The sequence below is a fragment of the Schistocerca piceifrons genome, chromosome 2 (genome assembly GCF_021461385.2).
Source record: "Schistocerca piceifrons isolate TAMUIC-IGC-003096 chromosome 2, iqSchPice1.1, whole genome shotgun sequence".
NCBI classification, from domain to species: domain Eukaryota; kingdom Metazoa; phylum Arthropoda; class Insecta; order Orthoptera; family Acrididae; genus Schistocerca; species Schistocerca piceifrons.
The window spans coordinates 594,567,688-594,586,622 of NC_060139.1; the positions used below are offsets into that span (position 1 = coordinate 594,567,688).

An 18,935-nucleotide genomic window follows, 5' to 3' on the forward strand; every position below is an offset into this window, starting at 1 on the left:
CTCCAAAATCGATATCTACCAAATATGGCACACAAGTAGCAAATTTCACATCAGCAGTGTGGAACCTACGTCCAGTATGACTTGAGAAATGGCAAAAAAGAGAAAAAATGTGTTTTTCGGGCACTGACCGGCGAGTTGTGTTGGGGTAGTATCGGGCTGTTTTACCACCCTGCTTGGCAGGGGCTGCAAACGCAGATAGGCACGGCTGAAGGTTCAGAAGGATCAAGGAGGGGATGGACAGAAGTAGTAGAAAAGTGCAGATGGACTGGGAGGGGAGTGAAAGAGATGAAGAGAAAGAGAGGGTCTAGGAGTGGCGTCTCTGACAAGTGATCTAAAAGTTCTGGGTCCTGGATTCGAAACTAATCGCTGCTTAAATTTTGAATAAAAATAATTATAAATGACGGCGATGACTTCCCGCGTAAGACGTCAAGCTCGTTCTGCCAACGGTCTTGTCAAAGAGGACTGAGGAGCGGACAGATGTTCAGAGAACTCTCTTGCCCCTGGGATGGGAAACTGCCCTATAAGGTGGAAGAATCAGCAGTGATCAAAGGTATGAGGGTTCAGTAGGCTATGGAAACCACTGCTTTAAAAATACATGATGTGTATCGACAGGAAATGTCGCTTGTAACTGAAGAAGTGGCATGATGATCTCTCCAGTGATAAGAGATACCGGACGAGTTCCCTATTCGGATCTCCGGGACGCAACTGCTACGGGGGAGGCGACCTTGAAGAAAAGACTAAGTAACCAACGAAACGATAACGGTGTACGAGTCGGAGCGTGGAATGTCATAATTTTGAACGTGGCAGGGAAGGAAGAAGATCTGAAAAGGGAAATGCTAAGGCTCAGTCTAGACACCGTGGAGGTCAGTGAAGTGAAATGGAAAGAAGACGAGGATTCCTGGTCATACTAGTGTAGGGTAATATTAACAGCAGCAGAATATGGTGTAACGAGAGAAGGATTCGTTGTGAATGAAAAGGGAGGGCAAGCGTGAGTTAGTGTGAACAAGTCAGTGACAGGGTTCTTCTCATGAGAATCGATAGCAAACAAACACAGACAACATTGTTTCAGATACATATGCTGACGTCGCAAGCAGAAGATGAAGAGATAGAGAAAGTAATGAGGATATCGAATTGGTAACTCAGTGCATAGAGGGAAATGAAAATCTATCATGTGTTTTTAGAAAGCAGTCGTGGAGAAAGGAGTAGAAATGAGAGAATATTGGTTATGCAGTAGGACCGAGAGAGGAGAAAGGTTAATTGCGTTCTACAATAAATATCAGTTACTAACAGCGAATACTCTCTGCAAGAATCACAAGAGGAGGAGCTATACTTGGTAAAGGCCGGGAAGATTCCAGTTAGGTTACATCACGGTCAGTAAGAGATTCCGAAATCAGATATTGGATTGTATATCCAGGAGCAGATATACCAATAGACTCATATCACAATTCGCTAATAATAAAGAGTAGGCTGAAGATTGAGTGTCACGAAGAATAAATGCGCAAAGAAGTGGGAAACTGAAGCACCAAGGAGTTATGAGGCACGCTTGAAGTTCTCTGAGGCTATAGATCCTGTGATAATGAATAGCTCAGTAGGCAGTGCAGCTGAAGGGGAATGGACATCTCTAAAAGGGGCAATCGCAGAAACTGGAAATAAAAACGTAAGTAAAAAGAAGTCAGTTGCGAAGAAACCATGGGTTACCAAATAAATACTGAAGTTGTTAGATGAAACAAGGAAGTACAAAAAGTTTAGGTAAATTCAAGAATACAGAATTGCTAGTCGCTTAAGAATGAAATAAATAGGAAGTGCAGGGAGCAATGGCGAAATGGCTCCATGAAAAATGTGAAGGAATCGAAATAGAAATTCTTGTCGGAAGGACTGACTCGGTATTTTGAAAAATCAATACAACCTTCACTGAAATTAAATAATGGCAGTGACATTAAGAGCGCAATGTGAATTTCACTGTTAAGTGCGGAGGAGAGAGCGGACAGGTAGAAAGAGTACACTGAGGGCCCCAATGAGGGGGAAGGCTTGTTTGATGACGCCATGAAAGAAGAAACAGAAGCCGATATTTAAGAAACAGGGATTCAGTATTATTAGAGTAAGAACCTAAAAGAGCTTTGGACGACTAAAGATCAAATAGGGCAGAAGGGATACATGACGTTCCATCAGAGTTTCTAAAACTGCTGGGGGAAGTGGCAAAAACACGATAATGACGTTGATGTGTAAAATGTATGAGTCAGCGACATACCAAATGACTTTCTGAAAACATCATCCACACAATTCCGAAGATTGCAAGAGCTGAGACGTGAGAGAATTACCGTACGATAAGCTTAACAGTTCATGCTTCCAAGCTGCTGACAAGAATATCATACTGGAGACTGGAAAAGAAAATTGAGAATGTGTTAAATGAAGATCAGATTGGCTTTAGGAAAGGTAAATGCACGTGAGAGGCAGTTCTGACGTTGCGGATGATAATGGAAGCAAGATTAAGGAAAAATCAAGACAGTCATAGGCTTTGTCGACCTGGAGAAAGCGTTTGACAATGTAAAATGGTACAAGATGTTCCAAATTGGAGAAAAACTGTGGTAAGCAATAGAGAAAGACGGGTAATATACAATATGTACAAAAGCCAAGAGGGAACAATAACAGTGGAAGACCAAGAAAGAAGTGGTCAGATTGAAGAGGGTTTAAGACAGGAATGTAGTTTTCGCTCCTACTGTTCAATGTAAACATTGAAATAGCAATGTCGGAAGTAAAAAAAGGGTTCAAAGTGTGGAATAAAAGTTCATGGTAAAGGAGTATCAATGATAAGGTTCGCTGATGACATTACTGGCACCAGTGAAAGTGAAGAAGAATTACAGGATCTGCTGACTGAAATGAACAGTGCAATCAATACAGAATATGGACTGAGAGTAAATCGAAAAAAGACGAAAGTAATGAGAAGTATCAGAACTGAGAATATCAAGAATCTTAACATCAGAATTGATGATTACGAAGCAGATGAACTTAAGGAATTATCTAGTCCATGACGGACGGGGCAAGGGGAACGTCAAAAGCAGACTAACACTGGCAGAAAGGGCTTTCCTGGACAATAGATTACGAGTATCATACATTGGCCTTAACTTCAGGAAGAATTTGCTGAGAATATACGTTTGGAGCATAGCATTGTGCGGTAGGTAAATATGAACAGTTTGAAAATTAGAAGAGAAAAAAATCGAAGCCTTTGAGATGTGGCACTGCAGAAGAATGTTGAAATTAATTTAGGTAAACTGATATGGTGGGGAATAATGAGGTTCTCCGCAGAATTGCCGGGAAAGTAATAAATGAAAAACACTGACAAGAAGAAGGGACAGGATGCTAGGTCATGTGTTAAGACATCATGGAAGAACTTTCGTGGTACTCCTAGAGGACGTTCAGAAGGAGACAGATACTGGAATGTTGTTGTCGTTGTTGTTGTTGTTGTTGTGGTCTTCAGTCCAGAGACTGGTTTGATGCCGCTCTCCATGCTACTCTATCCTGTGCAAGCTTCTTCATCTCCCAGTACCTATTGCAACCTACATCTTTCTGAATCTGTTTAGTGTATTCATCTCTTGGTCTCCCTCTACGATTTTTACCCTCCACGCTGCCCTCCAATACTAAATTGGTGATCCCTTGATGCCTCAGAACACGTCCTACCAACCGATCCCTTCTTCTAGTCAAGTTGTGCCACAAACTCCCCAATCCTATTCAATACCTCCTCATTAGTTATATCATCTACCCATCTAATCTTCAGCATTCTTCTGTAGCACCACATTTCGAAAGCTTCTATTCTCTTCTTGTCCAAACTACTTATCGTCCATGATAATGGAAGCAAGATTAAGGAAAAATCAAGACACATTCATAGGCTTTGTCGACCTGGAGAAAGCGTTTGACAATGTAAAATGGTACATGATGTTCCAGGTTGGAGAAAAACTGCGGTAAGCAATAGAGAAAGACGTATCCAGCAAATAATTGAGGATGTAGGTTGCAAGTGCTACTCTGAGTACTCTGAGATGAAGGGGTTGGCATAGGAGAGGAATCTGTGGCACGCCGGAAAAAAAAAACTAGTAACTAGAGTCGTTGAGCAGGACTAGTATCTTCAACTAGTAATCGAAACTTCCTGTATCTCGGATCTGAACCTAGTGAGTGTTAGATTCTGAGTAAAAAGACATCAGCAATGGTGTACGTACTCATATAAGGAGTCGTTCTGCCAACGGCCTTGTCAAAGTGAACGGTGGAACGAACAGTTTTCCGGGCGTCCTCTTACTCCTTGGTTTGAAAATTGCCCCTAAAAGGCGAACGATTCAACAGTGATCAGCGGCATGAGGATACAAAAGGCAGTGGAAACAATAGCGTTAAAGACAAACAGCGTGTACCCACAGGAAATGTGGCCTGTAATTGAAAAAGTGTCATTAGGATATCTCCATTGGCAAAAGATTCCGGATTAGTCCCCCATTATGATCTCCGGGAGGGACCTAGCAAGGGGGAGATGTCCGTGAGAAAAAGAGTGAACAACCAACAAATGAGTAACGTTCTACGAGTTTGGGCGTGGATTATCAGAAGTAATCTAGATGCGGCCAGTGAAATGAAGTGAAGTGGAAAGAAGATAAGAATTTCGGCTGAGGCGAATATAGGATAATATCAACAGACACCGGAAAATGGTATAACTCGAATAGGATATCAAAGACGCGAAAACGACAGTGAACCAACGCCAACAACAATAGTTCAAGCATACATGTGGATGTCACAAGCAAAAGACGAAGGAGGATACTGAACAGGTATTTCCGTATGGAAAAAAAGATGATAATCTTATCATTATGGGGGTTTGGAATGCGGTTGCAGGGGAAGGAGTAGAAGAAAGATTTCGGGGATAATGTGGGCTTCGTAGTGGAAACGAGAGAGGGAAACACTAATTCGGTTCTGCAGTAAATTTCAGTAGGTAATAGTAAATCCACTGTTCAAAACTCACAAGAGGTGGAGGTAAATTTGGAAAAGGCCTGGAGGGGCGGCGAGATTCCAGCCGGATTACATCAAGGTCAGACAGAGGTTCCGAAATCAGTTATTGGATTGTAAGGCATATGCAGGAGTGTATATAGACCACGATCACAATTTAGTAATGAAGGTAAATGAATGTTGAAAGACTTGTTCGGAAGAGTCGTATTCAACGACATGGTATACTGAAGTACTGAGGAATGATGGGATGCATTTGAAGTTCACTGAGGATATAGATTCTTCCATAACGGATACCACAGTGGACAGTTCCGTTGAACACGAGTAGGCATCTCTAAATCGCAGAAGTTGAACAGACAGAAGTAGGTACAAAAAATTGTTCAAATGGCTCTGAGCACTATGGGACTTAACATCTGAGGTCATCAATCCCCTAGCCGTAGAACTACTTAAACCTAACTAACCTATGGACATCACACACATCCATGCACGAGGCAGGATTCGAACCTGCGACCGTAGCAGCACTGCTGCTCCGGACTGAAGCACTTAGAACCGCTCTGTCACAGCGGCCGGCTAAGTAGGTACAAGGAAGGTAACTGCGAAGAAACCTTGCCTAATAGAATATGTAATTCAATTGATCGACAAATAAGCAAAGTACAAAAGCTTTCAGACATATTCACGAATACAGAAATATATGTCACTTAGGAAAAGAAATAAATAGGAAGTGCAGAGAAGCAAGAGCGAAATGGCGGCAGTAAAAATAGAAGAAATCGAAAAATAATCGACCGTCAGATGCACTTTCTGAGCATATAGAATAGTTAAACCAACCTTCGGTGAAATTGAAAGCTAGGCTAGAAATATTAAGAGTGCCACGGAAATTGCACTGTTAAACGCAGAAGAGAGAGCGGATAGGTGGAAAGGGGAACACTGAAGTCCTCTTTGTAGGGGACGAATTGTCTGCTTCTGAATAAGAAGAAATTTTAGTCGATATGAATGAGGTAGGGGATCCAAAATTAGAGGCAGAGTTAAAAGAGCTTTCTAGGACCTACGATCAAATAAGGTGGAAAAAATCGATAACATTCCTTCTGAATGACTGTAAGGTTTAAGGAAATGGCATTCAGGTTGATGTCTACAATCTGCGTCTTGTAATGGTACTTGAATTACGTAACCATTACGGCAGCTCACCTGAACCTCTCGATTCCAGTAATATTCTACTGTGTTTCTGCAAAGTAGTTGACATATTTCTGAGGCAACATTCAGATTTGATTTCATTTGTGATACATCGATATGTTTATATTGCAATGATATTATTCTTATGTGTATTCTTTCTTTTGTCACTATGATCTTTGACGTACTTGTAACTCTGATTTTTGGGCGCGTAAGCGATTATTAGTTAGTTGTTAAGTTGTTAGAGAGTCGGACCTTGAGAGAGTGAAGTGTTGGACGTCATGTTGGAAAGACGCATAACGTAGTCAGCTTATAAAATGTGAACTTTAACAGTGACTGTGAGAAAGATGTTTTCAAGTATGTTTTGTATTGTGAAGTGATGTTTTGTGTTTACGTGATATTGCAATTAATAGGAAGTGTAACTTAAATTCGGAGTGCTGATTGCTTTTTTTCCATCACCATTGTCCTGCAAAAGTGTAATCTTCAAGAATGGTTTGTGAAGCGCATCTACAAAACTTTTGAATATAGCAGAATAAAACCTATGCCTCTTTACATCCGAGCTTGGAATCATAACCACCTAGATCTTCAACGATTGAGCCATGATAATACGAGACCAGCGTGGGAAACACAAAAAGATGAGTGCCTAGTTTTTTCATTATTACATGAAATGACTATTAACTGTGCTCTAATGACACCTGCCACATAATATGACTGTTGCTGCCAGAAAATGCAGTATTTAGCAGCGCGAGCAACACCACAATCGTTATTAAAATTTTGACCTTTGTTGTGGTAGGGTTGTTAGAGTCTGGATACACATAGCAACGGCAAATAGGTGCGGAAACTATCGCATAGTCAGATTAACGACTCATGCATCCAAGTTGCTGACAAGAATAATACACATAAGAATGGAAAAGATGATTGAGGATCTATTAGCTGACAATCAATTTGGGTTTCGAAAAGGTAGGAGCTCCAGTGGGGCACTTCTGACGTTACTGTTGATAAGGGAAGCAAGAGTTAAGAAAAATCAAGACACGTTCATAGGATTCGTCTAACTAGAAAAAGCATTCGACAATGTACAGTAGTACAATATGATCGAAATTCTGAGAAGGTATAGGTAGAAGCTGTCGGGAAAGATGGGTAAAGTTCATTATTTAGAAGAACCAAGATTGAAAACTAAGAATGGAAGACCAAGAACAAAATACGTCGATTAGAAAGGGTGTAAGACAGCGCTCTATCTTTTCACTCCTACTGTTCAATCTAGAGATTGAAGAAGCTCTGACTGTAATAAAAAAAGCTTCAAAGATATGGCTGAAATTCAGTGTGAAAAGATACCAATAATAAGATTCGCTGATGACATTACTATCATCAGTGAAGAAGAATTACAGGAACTGTTGAATAAAATGAGCAGTATAATTAGTATAGAATGTAGACTGAGAGTAAACAGCAGAAAGAGGAAAATAATGAAAAGTAGCAGAAATGGAATTCTCGATAAACTTCAAAATAGGGGTCCACGAATTTGACGAAATGAAGGTATTATTCTGCCTTGGAAGCAAAATAACGTATGACGGACGGAAGGAGGCCGTAAAAAGCAGACTTTCAGAGGCAAAAGGGGCATTTCTGGCTGGTAGATGTCTACTAATATCAAATATCGGCCATAATCTGAGGTAGAAATTTCCGAGAATATATGTCTGGACAAAGTTTTGTATGGTAGTGAATTATGGACTGTGGTGAAACCGGAAAAGAAGAGCATCGAAGCGTTTGAGATGTTGAAAATTTGTTGGACAGAAAAATGTTGAGGAATTCATCCTCAGAATCAGCGAAGACAGTAACATATGGAAAACACTGAGAAGAAGCAGGGACAGGATGATAAGACGGGTGTGGAGACATCAATAAAATAACTTCCATTGCACTAGAAGAAGTTGTGAAGGGCAAAAATTATATGGAAGACAGAGATTGGGACCATGCAACAAACAGTAGAGGACATAAGGAGCCATTGCTGCTCTGAGATGAAGTTTGCACAAGAGAGGAAGTCGTGGCAGGGCGCATCGAAACAGTCATTTGAATAATGACACCAAAAAAGAGAAAATAGTAGATAGTTATAGTGCGACGCGTAAGTCCTCAAACGAAGCACTCCAACATTAAAGTTGACGAGCCATTTGATAATTTCATTCATAACTACTTTCACTACTCCCTCAATCATGCGCACTGTATATTGTTTTCTGGCTTTCGACTATGGAATAATGTCTCACAGTGTCAGAGAACGTACATATTTCTATGTTATCAGTAGCTGACAATGAAGTAACCCGTCACGGATCATAGATAAGGCATGCATTTTCTGTCTTTCAGAAATAATGCCTTATCTAATGAAATAAGGATAGGTTGTAAGTTATCTTTTCACTATATCACACTGGCTGATTTTTCCCATAATTTTTATACAGCTTTGGCACCTTTTTTCCATTTTGCTTTTAATTATTTTTCTTCGCCTTCAGTTTTTTGTCTAAATACGTAATTTTTGTATTTCAATTTTCATACTGAATTAAGTGATTTGTCTTTGTTTATTATGGTCGAAGAACATAAGCCTCTCTTGCAAAATGTAAGTTGTCTTTCTCTGCATCTGTGAGCGCTTAAAGCCCCTACCATGGTTACTTTATAAACACGAGTGCAGACGCCCTGGAGAAGTCTGACATTATTGTAGAGATGCACGCCATTCTGTTCATATACTAAAGGCACATTGATGGTTGCATCAGGCAGGCACATAAAACTATTTGCATTGTCTCGCTGTTATAATAAAATTTACCTTCTTCCCTGTTGTATATTTGTTTAAGATTATTAATCCCTTCCCTTAGATAATATGCACTATTTGCTTTGGTGATGTCACGTGCGCTACGACTATAGAAAACTTGTTAGGATGACTGATTCAATGTGGCTGAGAAATCATAACAAACTGGACCGCGGAATGTAAGTCGGGCACAGATATATGCTTTCAGACTGCGCCAGCGACTCCTGTCAACCCACCTGAGCTGTGGCCGCCACGAGGAACAACGCCCACAGCGCCAGCTGCATCGTGACCACACTGCTGGCTGGCTCTCTTGACGCAAACTACTTTTATAGACACGCATACGCCGACTAAGCTCCACAGTGCACTACGTGACCTATGCCTGCCTTCAGTGGTATCATGAATGATACAGGAGACGGATTACATATGTTGTATTCGGCGTAGAAACTAAGCAGGATTACCTTTTATCGGGAGTGCAACATTTCATTCTATCACGGTTATCTGTTAGGAAGATTATTTCCACAAATCTTTGAACTCTTTTTATCACAAACTTATGCCTTCGTAAGCATTGTCACTAACGTTTCGACAGCGAGTCCACAACAAAATATCCACAAACCAACTTCATTAACAAACTTTCGAGTCTGCAATTTTTTTTTTTTTTTTGACATCACTCTTAAAAAATACAGCACCTTAAAGAAAAAACGTCTTGATGCCGTATTCGCACTAGCAGTCCCACGACAAGTCATTGACAATGTCAACTGACGCGAGTTCCTGTTATGTTGTGTAGGAAAAAGTGGCAGGGTACGAAAACAAAAGAGAGGGTTTCAGTCTACCAAAACCACGTGGGAATATTAAAAATAGAAACCAATAAAATATACTTCCGAGTTTTTTTTCTTTTACCGATGCTGTTTAATGTATGACGAAGTAGGGTTTAAGCAAGTCCTGAAATTCTTCCTATAGGGAGGAGATGTAAATCATTTTTAAATAAAAATATGAAGTGGCTATTGCCCTGCGCCCCCTCCTCCTCTTCCCTCTTGCTTCCTCACTTTCCTCCTTCCGTTTTAAAAGCTGATTTGGGGTCTCTCTCCCCAACGTTTCTGTACCACATCCCTTCTAACACAGCAAAACGTTCTCCTCATCACGGCTTATTTCCTGTAAATCAATCCAAACAAACAAATGTTAAGCTTTTTTATAAGACCATCATCACTACTCTGCAATTTAAAAAAACAACAATATTTGACGTAAAATTTTCGATATGAAGTAATGTGAAGGTTATGCGCCTTCCAGTATTTTAAGTAAAGGTATCGCTGTTCCGTGCACCGGCACTTTATAAACTCCCTCGACTTAAGAGAGGCAATGTATCGCTACCCGCGAGCTCTCGGGCCGATGAGAAATACCATGATAAAACAGTAAATAAACAAATACGGTATACAATGATTCCATTTCGGAATTTTGACAAATACGGTATACAATGATTCCATTTCGGAATTTTGAGACGATACCGTTGCAAAATGGAAACAACGTCTCATGCCTGGATGTTATTTCTCTTATGTTATGTACGTCCCCTTCACATATGATTTTTACAAATGTCTGTAAGACATTCATTTTACTATCCATGCTTTAGCAAGTTCAAAGTGAGCTGTTGAACATGTGTTGGCACAAAACCCGGTGGTTATAACTGTCTGGGTTCAATGTCATAGATTCTGCAGCAAGCATTTCGAGATACCTATACCTTCCCGGTACCTTGGTTAACTTGAAGGGTTCTTGGTTCTCGACAATATCACTCAAGAGGAAAACGAAAGATAACTCACACTCTCGAACAGCGTGACCAGTTACAAGAACTTGACACGCAGAGCGCTCTAGTGACAGTATCGAACAATCCTAATGAGCCGTAGAGGCGAACAGACAACAGATGTCACGAAACACAGGTAGCTAGACAGTGCTGTCTGTTCCTTAAAGGAACTATTTCGAGCGGTATTCTAACTTGCTCTTTCTGCTTCTCGCTGCTCAGTTATATACGAAAGGTGTCTTACGAAGTAATTTCCTATTGCTTAACAGCATTGATTTCATTGTGATGAGAGCTTGGAACAGCTCAGTGACACAATTTTTAGCATCGGAAAATTACTATCCTGTACAAAAGTCTTAAGTCATTAGACGGTAGAAATTTCCACCTCGGTACATCCAATACTTCGCGCAAACTCGACTCCAACAATCTGACTTTTTTCCCCACAATCACAGATCCTAGTGTTCAGCCGTGCATGCGTCAACACATCCCACATCACATTCCTACGCTCTCCTTAACCTCCTGTTGCGCAATTTCAAAAGTCTCTTTAACACTCTGACAAGGAAACCGCCCTGACATCAGTTCCTCCTATTACCCACTTCTAGCCGCCCAGAGTGGCCGCGCGGTTACAGGCGCCATGTCATGGACTGCGCGGCTCCTCCCACCGGGGGTGGGGTTCGAGTCTCCCTCGGGCATGTGTGTGTGTGTGTGTGTGTGTGTGTGTGTGAGTGTGTGTTGTTCTTAGCATAAGTTAGTTTAAGTAGTGTGTAAGTCTAGGGACCGATGACCCCAGCAGTTTGGTCCCTTAGGAATTCACACACACCTGAACATTTTTTATCCACTTCTCTCTAGCCCTTTCCGGTTTCAAGGGTCCCGTCCCTCCCCATCCCTCCCTTTTCTTCCCTTCTTTTGACCTTGGCCTGGCCCCCATCTTAGCTATTTACATCCAGATCCCATGTTTTCCGTACCAATCATCCCCCCACATTACGTCTACCGCCACAACACAGCCCACCTGAACCCAGCAGCTCCATAAACATTGACCTCAACAAAGGACCAATCCATCTTCTAACTATTCCTGCTAAATGCAGGAAGTCACCATACAAATCAATAGCGAAGGGTAATGAGCGCAGTGTTTGTTTTAACTTTCTTTCAACCCATTGTTGAAATATCAGACAGCATTCTCCTATATGTTATTTTAAGTGTTATCATTGTCAAACACCCTTTTATATATTTTAAATCCTTTTACAAATTTTATCCCGTCTTCGTATCTTTTAAGCTCTTCTGGCTGAAAAGAGTTGTTACTCTGAAAGCCAATGAGAACATGAAATAACATCAAAGAAAAATGGTTAAAGTTTCTAGCCACTCATGGAGCGTCTAGCCTGACTTAGGTCACTTTTCACATTCATATGAAGCTTCACCGTATGCCTCTCTTTAGTGGATTCTCCGCTAGAGCTCTGAGCTCGTCATTCTCTGCCATCACCTTCCATCCCCACTTGCCCATTCTCACTCACTCAGTCAATCCCAGTTCATTGTCATTATCTCTTCGTGTCTCTCTGTCAGCGTCTCCTGTCTCACAGGCTCAGTCGTCTTCGTTCTGTCCTTCTGCTACTATTTCCTCTCATTGTCACTGTCTCCCTTTTCCTCTCTCTTACTGTTGTATCTCATTCATTTCTTCCCACTGCTGCTGTCTCTTCTCACTGTCATTGTCTCCCTCTTCGTCATTGTCGTTGTCATACACTCTGCCTCTCACTGGTTCTGACCCACTTCCATCTTTTCCGTCTCTTTATTCTTCTCCCTCTGGCACTGTCTCCTTCACTCTTTTCATTGCACAATTCTGTCACTGTCACCTATGTTCCAACGCCTCTCTCTCTCTCTCTCTAACAGTATCGCTGTCTTCTTCGCTCTTTCTATACCCTAACAATTGCCTATTATCGCCCAGTATTTATTACTTTTCCGTCTATTTCACACTGCCATTGTCTCCTTCTCTCTCAGAATAAAAATGCGTGACTATGTTCACATGCCAAAATTTAAGGCAAAATTTCTAAAGGTGCTGAGGAAGGTAGAATAAGGCATTCTTTTAAACCGGAGCATCCTTGCCTTTTTTGTGCTCCGATAGGAGCATTTTTTCGCTGGTTATCCCTGCTGCAGTCAGGCACGTCACTCGTATGAAAAGAACTTCGTGGGGTAGTAAAATTTTAATAGTTTACTTACGTGAAATTGTAATATCGCAGAACTAATTTTGCACCGCAGACTGGATTTTACCTGCCCAAAATTTTGCTTATGCTACAGTACTACAACATGGGTTTCGCAGAACGCTTATGATGCTAATGAAGACGCTTTACAGCATAGTTCCCCATACTACGTCACTTTGTGAAATAGGTTTTCGCCTCACACTATGATTTACTTGCGTATTTTACGTGTACAGGTAGGGCTTTATCCTATGTATCTCAGAAACGAATAAAGATATCCAAAGATTTTCAAGTTTTTTCGAGACTGGGATCTTGAGAACATATTGTAAAGCTTACATCCATCTGCTGTGCATTAACCGTCTTGAAATCTGAGGCTTGATTTTGGTACCCAAAAAATCATGATTTTGGGGTGTTTCTCGATAATGGACAAAGGTTTTGAAAACAAGAAGATGGCACTTCTAGATAAACCGGTAGAGAGTATATCGTTAAAATTTAATCTATTTTCTGCGGTTGTTCATTATTAACATTTCGTTTCATACCGGATTTAAGGTGCGTATTTTACATGCAGAAGTAGAGTAACTCCGAACCTCTGTATCTCGAAAACTGATAAAAATATCATTAAAATTTTAAAGGTCATTCGAGGCCTGAATCTTAGGAATATATCGTAAAAATTCCGACCATTTGTACATAGACGGTTCGGTTTCTGTATGGAAAAATGGTAAAAACACCCCTTTTTAAAGTTTTCTAAGGAAGTTCCCAGGAACTAATAGTGTTTCCGAAAAGCCCCTTAAGGTCCACCGTAAATCACATCAAATGCAAAAGGATCCAACCGATTCGATTCATATCCATTTGTATAACATTCATACTTTGACTCTGTACTAAATGAGAGTGACACTAAGACGATCCTTCCGTTTGGCATGCAAATGGTTCCTAACCAAAAGACTATCCAAAACACTTGACCCCAGCTTTCTATGGCCCATAGAACCCGTGTTATGAGCGTGAGAGAATCCTGCTTTTATGCTCGGCGTTTAGGAAAATATTAAGTAGTCTATGCTTTCACATGCGTATTAATATGATTTGCAGTCACTCCTGCCGCATAGAGTCGCTGTTGTAGTCTTTAGCCTTTTTCCACCCGCAGACTTGCTCCTGCATAGTCTCTAAAGCCGAAAACGACAACAACTCCGCAACATCCATTAGCGCTGTTCTGTGATCATAGCAGAGGACATGAAACACAAACTTAACAGCGAACCAGGCATCCTTACCACATCTGCATCTGCAACAACTGTAGTCCCGTATTCCTTATCTGCATGTTCTCAGGAATTCCATTCATCTATCGATTACTTCTTTATTAATGGCGCTTTCAGTTATGACTAGATGCTGTACACAAAATCTCTCAATCTTGGGCCAAAGGATACCATTGCTTGAACTTCCTTACATGAAACAAAAATTTGACTCAAGTTTGTAAAAACCTTCCCATTTGTCTCTACAGCAAAGTTAATCACCTTGTAACGATGGTAACATAGGCTGTGAGATGGGGTGACTAGAAATAATGAGAGATTAGTTATGTGTTAGCAGTAACACGATTTATTAACACCATCTCTTCCACTGAACACAGTTAAGTAAAAAATCATAAGGAAGTTAGATAAAATGACATAATAAACATAAAATCCTGGTCTGAGCCTGATTTAATAATTTCTTTCGTGAGTGGATTATTCAATTCTATAATTCAATTACAGCATAATTAAATCACACTTCAAACGTGCTATACAAAATTTCATAACACGTTACTGTGCTCTGATTCAAATTTCTCGAAATCCTCAAAAGAAAAGAAATGGAAGCACTGGAACCGTAACCTAAAATCCATAACATTGCCTTCACAATTAAAATTGAAATTACATAAAACAAATTAAATCCAAAAAATAAGTGTACAAACCAAGTATGTAAACAGAATTTACTAGACAGAGTAATTCTGACCAAAACTGACATTCATTTTCATTATGCACACACTGGCATAATGGAATAAAGTCGTGTAAAAAGACTCATAACAGAAAATAAACAAAACCAAACAGCTAAACGCTAATCTACCACAGAATTTCCCCATACGTACAAGCTGTAACAACACGACCCAATGTGAATTATGTATGTTAGCACTGGTGCCTGTGCTGCTTCCTGTCAGTAAACAGTAAGCAATAAAGCAGAACTTTCTCCGGCTTCGCCTAAATACCAGTGGGACTCTGCAAGAAAGTTTAACTAGCACTAAAGGATTGTTGTTAGAAACTGTGAGGTAAGGAAGTTCCCATTGGGGAGCACGCGGCAGTCACGTCCATGCAGTCCAGGCACTGTCGTCGGGGTACCAAGGCAACACTGGCCGACGCGCCCTCCGTGCATTCGACACCTCTTACCAGCGACCGTCCATCGACATCGAAGACCCTGGCTCAAAATTCCAACTCATCCCGTGCCCCATCCAAGGCTCCTTCACCACAGTCGCCATCCCTCTCTTGTTGACACCGGTCGCAGTGTCTGAGGCTCCTTCGCTGATCCGCGCCCCTCTTTCCGTATCGATCATCACCTCCAGACGTGGTGGCACACGCTGACCGGAGCAAACTTGAACTGTGTCGCCAAATCACCGCACAGTCTCTTGAAACAGTCTTTCAGCCTACAGTCCCAGCAATAGGTAACACCCGCATCCTATTCCATCTACATATTCATGTAAATGTTATACCAAGCTCCACCCATAAAAAACTGTCCCTATCTACCCTATTGATAGAGCATTCTACCTAACTAAAAATATCCCACACGCATGACTGATTTCGTTTCACAACAATTGTTCTTCAAAATATCCTCTTCATTCAGAGACTCTCTACATCCTCCAACAAATCCTGCTGCACATTTCACAAGAATGTCACCCCCTCATAATCCCACCAGCACTTCCTTTTCACTTTTTCTGATGTATAATCCATCCTAACACTATCCTACAAAATCCAGTGCTATAGCAAAGCTTAGTCCTGTTCCTTTTCCCCAACAAGCGCAATGCTCCACTGACGTTTCCCTTCCACATGTCACGTCCCTTTACCTTCTCCTCACATACATCTCGCCACTGTTTTCTCACACACAATTCTGTACGGCCGAAACGCTTAGATAGAGCTGCTCATCCTGCCTCAGAAGACAGCCACAACAGTTTCAGTATAAACATTCTCGGCTGTCATGTAGAACTGTCGGAATGTTCTCTGACACCGAACATGTGATATTCAGCCGGATCTTCTCTGCTCCTTGCTGCTCTTAAATTCTCCTATTCAGTCCAGCTTCTCCAAGTCCCCTAAGGAATCATCTATCGAAGGTGGGCCGGCCGGGGTGACCGAGCGGTTCTAGGCGCTTCAGTCCGGAAACGCACGACTGCTACGATCGCAGGTTCGAATCCTGCCCCGGGCATAGATGTTTGTGATGTCCTTAGGTTAGTTAGGTTTAAAAAGTTCTGGGGGACTGATGACCTCAGATGTTAAGTCCCATAGTGCTCAGAGCCATTTGAACCATTTTTTATCAAAGGTGCCTCGATCAGACACAAACACATCATCTCCCAGCAAGATAATGCTGTAAACATCAAGTACCTGTTTCTGGATACCACAGGTGTCTCAACACAGAAAGTCCACAGCTCGTGGTCTCACGGTCTCGTTCTCGCTTCGCGACCACGGGGTCCCGGGTTCGAATCCCGGCAGGGTCGGGGATTTTCACCTGCCTCGAGATGACTGGGTGTTTGTGTTGTCCTCATCATTTCATCATCATTCATGAAAGTGGCGAGACTGGACTGAGCAAAGGTTGGGAATTTGTACGGGCGCTGATAACCGCACAGTTGAGCGCCCCACAAACCAAACATCATCAACACATAAACGTGTCAGCGGAGCTGCAAGTGCTTGTGTGGCAAATGGCCTGCCTGGCTCTTTCGCAAGATGAACTGCCTTCCAAACTATCTGAATTTAATAACCAAACTGTCTTATTTTTTACAAAACACTAGCTGATAAACCCGGCGTTGCCTGACCATTCGCTTTGCCAATTTTCTATTAGAAACGAAACCTCGTATGTAGGCTTACTCCTGCAGTAGAGTCGGTGTGAAATATCCCGGGCTGCTTCCGTACGCTGGGCGCAGCTGTTCTGAGAGTACAACGTGTCATAGTAAACTTCTCTATGGCATCGCCTCTTCATAGCACTATGGACAACTATTGTTTTCGTCTGCAGTCATTTGCGCTTTGTAGTTAAAAGCTGTCAAAAGCGAAGCCAGTTGTCAAGGGTTTCCTTAAGTTGACTCGACTATAGGAGTATCTTAGTACTTAAGAATAATTGTATTAAAACTTCATGCAAAATGCGGAAATTTTGACGCATCTCAGTGTTTATAACGTCATTTCTCCCGAAATATGTACGGTACCATAACATAATTTTGTAGCGGCATTTAGATTCTAATGTGGATACTGGCTATGAAATTTTTTGTGTGTAGAGTTAATAGCATAGAAGTAAAAAATGTAGACGTCTTGCATGATGCAGCAGTTTTTCACGAGTCTCAGTGTTTATGACGTCATATCTCCTGATCTACGAGTCATACAGTGACTTGTGGGCACATTCAGCTTCGCGTGTAGATACTGTCTGCAAAATGGTTGCAAAGAAGTAATAAATTTAAGCGTCATGCACAATACGACACTTTTTAACGCGTCTCCGTGTTCATAACTTCATTTCTCAGAATGAGATTTTCACTCTGCAGCGGAGTATGCGCTGATATGAAACTTCCTGGCAGATTAAAACTGTGTGCCCGACCGAGACTCGAACTCGGGACCTTTGCCTTTCGCGGGTAAATGCTCTACCAACTTCATTTCTCCTGAACTACTTGTAGTTGTTGTTGTTGTGGTCTTCAGTCCTGAGACTGGTTTCATGCAGTTCTCCATGCTACTCTATCCTGTGCAAGCTTCTTCATCTCCCAGTACCTACTGCAACCTACATCCTTCTGAATCTGCTTAGTGTATTCATCTCTTGGTCTCCCTATACGATTTTTACCCTCCATGCTGCCCTCCAATGCTAAATTTGTGATCCCTTGATGCCTCAAAACATGTCCTACCAACCGATCCCTTCTTCTAGTCAAGTTGTGCCACAAACTTCTCTTCTCCCCAATCCTATTCAATACCTCCTCATTAGTTACGTGATCTACCCACCTTATCTTCAGCATTCTACTGTAGCACCACATTTCGAAAGCTTCTATTCTCTTCTTGTCCAAACTGGTTATCGTCCAAGTTTCACTTCCATATATGGCTACACTCCATACAAATACTTTCAGAAACGACTTCCTGACACTTAAATCTATACTCGATGTTAACAAATTTCTCTTTTTCAGAAACGATTTCCTTGCCATTGCCAGTCTACATTTTATATCCTCTCTACTCCGACCATCATCAGTTATTTTACTCCCTAAATAGCAAAACTCATCTACTCCTTTAAGTGTCTCATTTCCTAATCTAATTCCCTCAGCATCACCCGATTTAAATTGACTGCATTCCATTATCCTCGTTTTGCTTTTGTTGATGTTCATCTTATATCCTCCTTTCAAGACACTGTCCATTCCGTTCAACTGCTCTTCCAAGTCCTTTGCTGTCTCTGACAGAATTACAATGTCATCGGCGAACCTCAAAGTTTTTACTTCTTCTCCATGAATTTTAATACGTACTCCGAATTTTTCTTTTGTTTCCTTTACAGCTTGCTCAATATACAGATTGAATAACATCGGGGAGAGGCTACAACCCTGTCTCACTCCTTTCCCAACCATTGCTTCCCTTTCATGCCCCTCGACTGTTATAACTGCCATCTGATTTCTGTACAAATTGTAAATAGCCTTTCGCTCCCTGTATTTTATACCTGCCACCTTCAGAATTTGAAAGAGAGTATTCCAGTTAACATTGTCAAAGGCTTTCTCTAAGTCTACAAATGCTAGAAACGTAGGTTTGCCTTTTCTTAATCTTTCTTCTAAGATAAGTCGTAGGGTTAGTATTGCCTCACGTGTTCCAACATTTCTACGGAATCC

At 41.3% G+C, this 18,935-nt stretch overlaps 1 protein-coding gene across 1 annotated transcript in view; it reads right to left on the reverse strand.

Annotated features, from left to right (window-relative positions):
* The window catches only part of LOC124775630 (collagenase-like), a 64,732-nt gene extending 55,537 nt beyond the window's left edge, over positions 1 to 9,195 (reverse strand). The window contains exon 1 of the mRNA XM_047250458.1: positions 9,148 to 9,195. Coding sequence (XP_047106414.1) covers positions 9,148 to 9,195 — 48 coding nt within the window. The remainder of the gene's footprint in view (positions 1 to 9,147) is intronic.
* Positions 9,196 to 18,935: the final 9,740 nt, after the last annotated feature.